This window comes from Gymnodraco acuticeps, unplaced genomic scaffold, assembly GCF_902827175.1.
Source record: "Gymnodraco acuticeps unplaced genomic scaffold, fGymAcu1.1, whole genome shotgun sequence".
NCBI lineage: Eukaryota > Metazoa > Chordata > Actinopteri > Perciformes > Bathydraconidae > Gymnodraco > Gymnodraco acuticeps.
Window position 1 is genome coordinate 383,560 of NW_022992129.1, and position 9,964 is coordinate 393,523.

Here is a 9,964-nt window from a genome sequence, read left to right on the forward strand (position 1 = left end):
TGATGTGTAGTTTACGTGGATTTAATAGTAGGCTACCGCGTAGTTTAGCAAAGTGATCGATCTCCCAGCTAACGCTGTCTGCGTAGTATTGTGTAACGTAACGCCCCAAACAGCGCCCGTCTGTTAAACGCTATCGATTCAAACGGCAGCGTTTTATTAATATTTAGTTTCAAGCTCTCGTCCTTAGTAAAACAAAACTAGTGGAAAGGGAAATGCTCCCAGGGGAAGCTGATCCATAGGTGCTGGGACAGCTCGCTCCCTCTCTGCAGCGGTGTGAGCCGCGGTCTGTGTGAACGCCGCTCCGCAGTTTAATGCAGGGCCGTAGCTGCGTTTTTAACGGGCCTAAAATGATATTTAAAATGATTCAATTTTAACTAATGTAATGCTTGTTTTGTTGCTTGAGAAGCTTGTGGAAATAGTGTAAGTTTGTTTTAGTACAGTTTTAGGGAAACAAAAGTTAGGGGGGCAGCTGGGGGGGCAAGGCTCTACAGTGGGGGGGGGGGGGGGGGGGGGGGGGGGGGGGGGGGGGGGGGGGGGGGCAGCTGCCCCCTTGCCCCCCGTAGATCCGCCCCTGCCATGAACACGGCTAAAGCTAAAGGGTCAAGTACAGTATTATGACTAACTAACGTTGTAGCCTCTATGGTTGTAGCCTAGCAGAATGGACAAGTTGCTGTTAGCTGACAGTGAGGCATGTACTGTACGTGTCCATCAACGTGACCACGCCCTAATTTATGCAAACACTTTAAGACCTAATATAAATAAAAGGGTCGTGTTAGAAAACAATTCACTCACAGATTCATAATCATGAAGGTGGAATCTAACTATCGATAATAATATTTATTGCATCCATGGGTAGAAACATGTTTTTTTCTGCTGTAAAGTTGTGCATTTTAACATGGGGGTCTATGGAAATTGCTCCTTTCTGCAGCCAGTCCCTAGCGGCCCATGTATGAACTGCAGTGTGTGGCACTTCCGTATTGGCTTCCCGGCTGTTCCCCAGAGTTTGCCGCTTGGTCTAATCTAAATACTGCCGTGATGAAACGCCATATCATGGATTATCAAGGATTATTTCTGAAACAGTATGGAGCTCAAAGGCTTTCTCTCTTGCCGGTTATACCACAAGGTGAGTTCCTTTTTATTTCCTGCTTCTTCACACACATGCTCTCCAGTACAGGTTAGCTCTGAGTGTTAGCGATGCTAATGTAAACACCGACCATATTACGTCCAAAACAGTCGGGCATTGTTTCTGATAGCAACGTTTCTGATTGGGCCGTGGGTCCACATTTCCGATATTACGTCAAATCGGACGCAAATCTGGATCAGCTCCGTTGTAGCCCCGTTTTTAGAGATGTGGGTACGGAGGAAAAGAGAGAGGCTTTTGTTTTCTGACGCTGCGTGAGTTCCCTGACACACCAGGGACACATGTTTATGTATAAAATACATCAAAAAGTGCATTTTGCATGATAGGTCCCCTTTAAGTAATACGCATGTACTGTGTTATTGTCCAGTGTGTTTCTGCTCATGGTTTTAGAGATTGACGGGGGGGTTGGTCATGAATTATTTACCCCCGGTTGTTCACCTGAGACGTCTGCTCCACCTCGCTGTAGAGGCTTGTGTTCCCGCAGAGCTTCACATATTCAGTTCAGCTCGACTGCAGCCCTCTGAGCACCATGTCGACTCATCATGTGAAGTGAAGGTCTTTTAATGGTGGATCAGAACTCTGTGGTGAGTACAGACGTCAACTTTTTTAAATAAATAAGTCAGTTATTGTCTTGTTTTTCTATGTGGTTTTGCACCGAAGAGATGCGTTCAATTTAAGTTGTTTGGTTTTTGCTATTGGACAGTTGTATTTGTTTGTCTCTCTGTGGGTCCAACAGGGTGTCAGGTTCTGACTGGAAGCAGCAAATTAACCTCTTAGGGTTAGGTTAATGTTATGTAGCACACACTTATAGACATTTCCTAAACATATAATACAATGTGCACTTACTGCAACCTGATAAAATAAAACCAAATAGTTATTTTTATATTGGGATTGATTAACTGTGTTTTTACGCAGTGTAAATAAATGTCCTTCTTGATATAGTAATACGATTTTAAAAGATCATTTAATATCTTGTAACATTACAGGGAATGTATTGAACTCTCTGTGTAAAGCCTCTAAGACAAAGCGTTTCTACTTTAAAATGTACCTAACTGTTAAAGTAGTTTTTCTTGATTTCAAGTTAGATTTGATATCCTGTTCGAATAAAGAAATGTCATTAGATCAGACAAGGCAAAGATGACATTCAATATGAATCATTATGTACAGATACTGGAAAAAGGATGTTTATATTCTTTAATAAATGTATCAGTTTTGGAAAAAAATACCCAACTGAAAGGTATTACGATATTTATAACAATGTAAATACAATAAACGCATTTTATAACGCTGGAAAAGTTATTACATTGTTGGCTGCTGCAAGCCCTTTTTGTCAGTAGAGTCTCATCAAATTAGAAATGAGGAAATGACTGCAAGTAAAACAATATTTAGAAGTCTTTCTGTTTTTTGAAGGAGACCTACTTGAAAGGAAACATGGAGACACGGCAGCTGAAAAGAGAAGTGGAGGCTCTCATGTGAGTGGATATCAAAAGCTCAGTGTTTGTTAAAAAAGACATTTTTGAAATGCCAAATAATTAATTTGTCCATATCCGAACAGTGGCGATTACATCGGGCAGAAACTCAGAGAAAAGTCATTTGATCCGAAAGGGAAGGGGACCTCCACGATGCTGGATGACCTGGTAAAGACATCACCTGTGACTCTGTTTAACTGCATCAGTTCATAGAAAACAGAAAGAAACTGATCATTCTGAAGTGCTTTGTATTTCATTTGCGTGATTCAGGCTCACTATGACCTGGCCATTACTGTTGCCCTGTGGTGGTTGGACAAAGAAGAGGGGCGGGATGTGCTCGACAGAGACATCATGTGAGCTGCTGGTGTATTCATAGTCTAAAGAAAGATTAAAAGGTGGTGCTGGAAGTACTTGGATCTCTAGCTGTAGTTAAAGTATAATACCACTACTCTGATACAAGTCAAATTCATGCATTCAAAATCTTACTTGAGTAGAAGGGGCAAAAGTGTTGGCAATGGAGCTGGATTTAACTACTCGATAAACCTAATCAGAATCTGCAAACTATAGATATCTTTCCTTTTGGTTTTGGATCTTTATCAGTTTGCCTAAAAAATACATCTGTGCTGCTAGGTGCCGCTAAGCAGTGTCAATATTTGTGTTCAAAATCTGAGACTTATTTTAAGTTTTAGTAAAAACAAAACAGCCAGATGTAAACAAGGCCTCCTGCTGCAGCTGTGGAAATACTCTGCTGTTCTTATTTTAGTTATTTATTTAAGTGAAACTCTCCTCTGTGCCACAGTGGAGCAACAAGCTGCTCAGGAAGCGCTCAGTACCCAAACCGCTTGGAGCGAGAGGCCATGATCCTGTCCTCCTTTGCTGGGATTATCATGGTGAGTTATACCTGAATGCAGCTTTTACGAAACCCTCATGTTCCAGTAAGGTCAGATACATTCACACTAGAGAAGCCCAAGGGGGGTATATGGGTCCTCATTACTCATCTCATTACTCCTCCGTGAGTTCATATCAACTTTCATGTATATATTTGTTATATGACGGTGCATTTATGATATTACGGAACAGGATACGATCAACATGAGACATTTTTTTTGGGGATGTGACCAAAAGTGATTACAAAAAAATTAGTTCTGATTTTAATCTCAGAATTTTGAGAAAATAGTCGGATTTATGAGAAAGAAATAAAATCAGACTTTCTGATTTTTTCTCAGATTTCTGACTTTAAGCATAAGGTTCAGAAATGCTTTGAGTAAATATAAGTATTTTACACAATTTTCAGATTAAAGTCTGTATTCTGAGCAAAGAGTCAGAATTCTGAGAAAATGTGGGGATTCAAATCAGAACATCTCTTAAAACTTTTGGTGGCATCCCACATTTTGTTTATCTTGTGGCCCTAATTCTTTTACGTATGATGTTAATACTGCATAGATTGGACATACCTTTTTTATTTGCTAGCTGCGTTAAACCTTTCCTGCTCTGTCCCGCTCCAGAACCACCTTCCCGTGGAGGAGATCCTGGCTCTGTACCGCTGCAAACCAGCAGCCTCATTCCCCAACCAGCACTCCAAGGTGAAAGCATCCTAACAATTCACACTTGTGTTTAGAAGAAACATATGTGTACTCATCTGTTTAGCATTATTTTGGTCATTTAGAAATGCTAGTTGTCTGATTTTCTTCCTAGGGCACACTGGTGTACCCCTTCACTCTGTCCTACCATCCGTTAGCCATGCTCGGATCTTACAAGGCTGTGTACCACTCCAAGAAACACAGTAAGTGTGACAGATAAACCGCAGTATATTCTTTAAGCCATTTTACATGATACATCTTTTCCATTCCTACAGCCAGGAAAGAAATGGGAAATAGAGCATTCATTTTTAGGGCACATTTCAGAATTGAAAAACAATCAATAACATAATTAGAATTTCCTGTTTGAATTGTGCATGTTTCAGATGATGATTTAAAAACCCTAACCTTAACACTGTGAAGAAACAACAAAGACAAACAAACAAAACAGTGTAATGGATCACTGAATACACCTCTAGCTTAAAGGTCACCTATCCTGCTATTTCTAGGCAATAGCACAGGTCTCAGATATATACAAATAAATGTCTATGAAGTGTTTTGCTCAAAATACCAAACAGATCACCCATTCTAGCCACGCCTCATATCCCTCTATTTCACTTCCTGTTTCTAAAGTGCTGATTTTGGGAAAAAGCTTTAAAATAAATAAAAATTGATAAAAATCAAAAAGGAGGGTCTGAGCTCATGTGGGACCCGGCAGCTACTGTCTAAACTAAATGCTGCCGTGATGAAACGCCATATCATGGATTATCAAGGATTCTCTCTGAAACAGTCTGGAGCTCAAAGGCTTTCTCTCTTGCCGGTTATACCACAAGGCGAGTTCCTTTTACTTCCTGCTTCTTCACACACATGCTCTCCAGTACAGGTTAGCTCTGAGTGTTAGCGATGCTAATGTAAACACCGACCATATTACGTCCAAAACAGTCGGGCATTGTTTCTGATAGCAACGTTTCTGATTGGGCCGTGGGTCCACATTTCAGATATTACGTCACATCGGACGCAAATCTGGATCAGCTCCGTTGTACCCCGTTTTTAGAGATTTGGGTACGGAGGAAAAGAGAGAGGGTTTTGTTTTCTGACGCTGCGTGAGTTCCCTGACGCACCGGGGACACATGTTTATGTAGAGAAGACATCAGAAAGTGCATTTTGCATCATAGGTGGGGGACCTATGTGGGGGATCAGTGTGGGGGATCAGTGTGGGGGATCAGTGTGGGGGGGCCACACTGATCTAAAAAATTGGTGTAACTTATTTTAAAATAAAATAAAATGTCTCATAGGTCAAAAGCTGAAACGATGGCTGTCTGAGAGGATGAAGACTAGAGTACCGTCCAAACGAGTGACAGCCCCCTCTTCCTCCTCTTCCTCCTCGTCTCATTCCTTCCTCACTGTGAGTATCCACAGCGTCCTCATTTGCTCATCTGATACAAATACAGAATATTTTAGATGAAGACTTGTGTATCACTGACCAATCAAATATGTAAACAGGAAGTACCTCCATAACTTTCAAGAAATACAGTATAATGAATATTTTAAATCATCAAAGGTCTCTACTGCCCCCCTGTGGACACACACACACACACACACACACACACACACACACACACACACACACACACACACTTCCTGTCCATCTAACACCTCTCCCCTCTCCTCAGGACATCAGTGATTGCCCTGAGGAGACAGCTGAGCACTACGAGGGATCAAAGGAGTCTCTGCACGACTGAACACTCCTGCTGTCGGTCTTTTACTTTATTTCTGATTTCCTCAGAGAAAAAAGTGTTAAAATACCTTCATTTCTCACCTCTGTTCTGTTGTCCTGGACTTTAGTGCTCTCTCCATACTGTCACTCTGAGAAAAACCCTTTTAAATATTGATTGATAAAATGTTTCAGCTTTAGAGGCTTTTACTCGTGATCATTAACATACATTTTCCTTATGATACCTTTTTACCTAATAAGGTTTTAAATGCACGACTTTTACTTGTTGTAGACTATTTTACCTTTATCATATTAATACTTGACTTACTCATACTTGAATGAATCAGAAGACTTGTTAGTTTAGCATAATAGGATCTTTTACATTTATGATATACTTGACTATACACTCATGCAACCTATTTTCTTTTATGTATGCAGACATTTGCAAACAAATACCTCACAAAACACCTTTAAACAGTATTTATTTGAAGTTGTGCTAGCTTGTGTCCATACTTCCTGTTTACATATTATATTGGACAGTGATACAGATGTCTCTCTAGGTTTATTAAGTCTTTGCATGCTAACACTTCTCAAGTTTTAATGGTGCACCCTAGAGAGTGATACCTTAGGAAATGAGGAAGATTTAAGGGGGATGTATCAACTGCTGCTGAAACCAATTCTCATGATTAAACAATGAATTATAGAAAAAGATACAGCTGGAAAATTACCACGTTATTACAGTCACTTTGGTAGCCTACATTTCTCACAGAAAAAGTCAATATAACTCAACTCATGCACTGACCTAAAGGCTGGATATTTTGGAGGGTTAATGCATTCAAGAGATCACCATGACATGAGCAATAACAGTCATTTAAGGCTGTGGCTAAGTGGAGGTGTGCTGGAGTTCAAATCAGGGGGTACCAAGTTTGAGTCCCACTGCAGTCAGCATGTCGTTGTGTCCCCTGGAAAGACACTTCACCCCAAATTGCTCCTGTGGGGATTGTCCACAGTACTGAATGTATGTAAGTCGCTTTGGATAAAAGCGTCTAACAAATGACATGTAATGTAATGTCATTTAGGAAACAGGAAATGTACATAATTGTTTGCGATTAGCTGAAAAACGAGAAAGTGATTTTATGATGTGCACTAATGACTTGACCATGTGGAAGTTGAACAAATAGTACAACATAATTTCAATACTGATGTCAGAAATGTAGCCAGGCATTTAAGAACAACTCAAATATTCACGTGTTCGAGACTTTCAGCTCCAATTGTTTGAAACTCCAGGAAAAGGTTACATGCTGTGTTGTTTTGTGATGACCTCTGCGTGGAAAGATTGATCCACTCGATGAAGGATTAGCAGATAAAACGTCTTTCTGATGTGCATATCAATAAAGAGGGCACGTGGGTCAGTAATCTGCCTGGTAGGACTTTTGCAGTGATGATTCAGGCGTTTTCGCTCTATGCCCAGGATCAGGACCTTTGGCAGCGATGCCAGCGCGTTAAACCCCCGCTCATTGAAATAACAGCTGCTCACCCTTTGATTGAGGTTTATATAGAGCGCTCTGCTGCTGCTTAGTGAGACCAACATTTCCCCTAGGTGACTGGCTCCAGGACTCTTTGCAAGATGAGTAGTAAGGTAAGGATTTATGGATGTATCAACCTGGTAATGTATCCAGGGCAATGCAGGACATTCTGGATATTAATGCAACCTCTAAAAAATGTCAAAGAAACTGTTGTCTAGCTATTTATATCATGATAGGTGCGAGAATAAGCTGCTTACTCACGCGTCAACCTTGCAGGTATGATGAGGATTTGGGTTTGAAACTAACTGTCAAAAACGCGAGACGGAAGAAGAGTTTTACCTCATCACTTAAAACTGTCTTTGACTTCTTTCAACAGGCTTTATGTTCAAACAATGTGCATGCAGGAACAAAAGGAAGCCAACATGATGTGTTAGGCTAAAATATATGTTGTTCAAACAGCAGGGAAGTGATTAATAGTGCAACAACTATATATTTAAAATGTAGTTATCTTCTTTTGCACCTATGATTAGGTGGGAAACTAAGTGGGCAATTAATGTGAAAAGACCCATACTATTAAATCACACAGACTTAAAACACTCTGATGCCTTTATTGGCTTTATGTTTGAGAACATGCATGCAGACAACACAAATATGCAAAAGACCTTCAATTAAAATGTTCTTGTTCATTCGGTCGGACGTGGATTAATACTGCAACAACTTTGTATTAAGAATTGTTTTGCATGAGATAATATATGTATTGTATTCCTGTTTCATAGATGTAGGCCTATGTGCACAATAGCTTAGTTTTGGGAATGGAAATCTTGGGTCCTATATAGGCTCCTCCAACAACATACAATTTACCGAACTTAAAAATCCATGTTGTCACTAAATGGTGCAATAAAATAGATTTGCAGGAATTGTGGACTGAGTGTGACCTCTCCCTGACGTCTCCCTGATTTCTCTCCTGGACTCAGATCACTTTTTACGAGGACAGGAACTTCCAGGGCCGCTCCCATGAGTGCGACACGGACTGCCCCGACATGCACCCCCACTTCAGCCGCTGCAACTCCATCAAGGTGGAGAGCGGCTGCTGGGTGCTGTACGAGAAGCCCAACTACACCGGGTACCAGTACGTCCTGACCCGGGGCGAGTACCCCGACTACCAGCGCTGGATGGGCTACAACGACACCATCCGCTCCTGCCGTACCTTCTCCTATGTGAGTAGAAATGTCCGCTTTATGTCATTTGTTTTAGTGTTTTGATCTGGTAGACAATGAAGAAGGGGAATGAATGGATGTTCCTTTGTGCAAAGAGTTTTCACACACCGTATTTTAAAGTGAATTCATCAAAGGATTCAAAGGCTTTATTGTCATACAGCTACACAACAGTTTTTGCATTGAAAATCAACAATATACATAACATAAAATTAAGAACATAAAATAGTGCAATAAACAACATGGTGTAATGCATATTATTTTTTGTCTGAGATCAACTTGTTATATGTATGTTCTTTAGTTTTTTTCATTGTTTAAAAAGTCCCTAGATGTGTGTCTTATTCTGTGTGCATAATGGAAATGATAATGAATCAATTGCAAATGAAGGTTTTTCGCTCCAAACAAAAGACTCCGGGACTAAACTAAATGGATGTAACTGGATTTTTTCCTTCTGTTATTCCTTTATTTAACAATAATGACAAATATGTAAAATGCACGAGCTACACTGAAAAAACCCAAAAACGTCTTCTTTAATTAAGACTTTAATGTTATGTCAACAAATCACACTTAATTGTATTAGGTTAGTTGAAAGCTTAAATAAGTTGAAATAAAAACATTAGGCTCAACTACAATAGTATTACTTGCAACTAACCGAATACAATTAAGTGGAATTTGTTGACAAAATACATTTAATTAAATTAATGTTCCAGTCTTTTCAGTGCACTTGATTAAATCTACTTAGTTACTTTACTCCACTGCCTGCACACTTCCTGTTTTTAACTTTGTGTTTTTACCTCCCTGTGTTTCCTCCAGACCAGCGAGGGCCCGTACCGGATGCGGATCTACGAGCGTCCCAACTTCCAGGGTCAGATGATGGAGTTCAGCGACGACTGCGAGTCGGTGCAGGAGAACTTCTGCAGCCGCGACATTTACTCCTGCAACGTGATGGAGGGCTACTGGACCCTCTACGAACACCCCAACTACCGCGGCCGGCAGTACTTCATGAGGCCCGGGGAGTACCGCAAGTTCAGCGACTGGGGGGCCACCTGCGCCACCACCGGGTCCTTCCGCAGAATCACAGAGTTTTGATGTAATAATATAATATATGCATACTATTGATTTTATTTACATCTCAAACAAATCCAACATCTATGGAAATGTCTTTGAACTGTGTGGTAAAATTAGGAGTGGGGTGTTTCATTTGGCTATGATAAAGAGATTGTTTTGAATAACTAAATAAATTAATCTATTATAAACTGTTTCCTGCTTTTGTTAATATATATTTTGGTGTCGAGTGACTGGCTTCTAAAAAGCCACTTTGGG

At 40.4% G+C, this 9,964-nt stretch overlaps 2 protein-coding genes across 2 annotated transcripts; both read left to right on the forward strand.

Moving 5' to 3' along the window:
* The first annotated feature begins 2,572 nt into the window (after positions 1-2,572).
* Positions 2,573-6,567, forward strand: LOC117538089 (uncharacterized protein C2orf80-like). The gene is made up of 8 exons (XM_034203619.1): positions 2,573-2,613; positions 2,697-2,778; positions 2,881-2,963; positions 3,410-3,500; positions 4,116-4,193; positions 4,306-4,393; positions 5,483-5,592; positions 5,861-6,567. The coding sequence occupies exons 1-8, from the start codon at positions 2,573-2,575 to the stop codon at positions 5,927-5,929; spliced, it is 642 nt and encodes a 213-aa protein (XP_034059510.1). The 3' UTR covers positions 5,930-6,567.
* A 961-nt stretch (positions 6,568-7,528) lies between these two features.
* Positions 7,529-9,730, forward strand: LOC117538113 (gamma-crystallin M2-like). The gene is made up of 3 exons (XM_034203652.1): positions 7,529-7,540; positions 8,402-8,644; positions 9,455-9,730. The coding sequence occupies exons 1-3, from the start codon at positions 7,529-7,531 to the stop codon at positions 9,728-9,730; spliced, it is 531 nt and encodes a 176-aa protein (XP_034059543.1).
* The last annotated feature ends 234 nt before the right edge of the window (positions 9,731-9,964 follow it).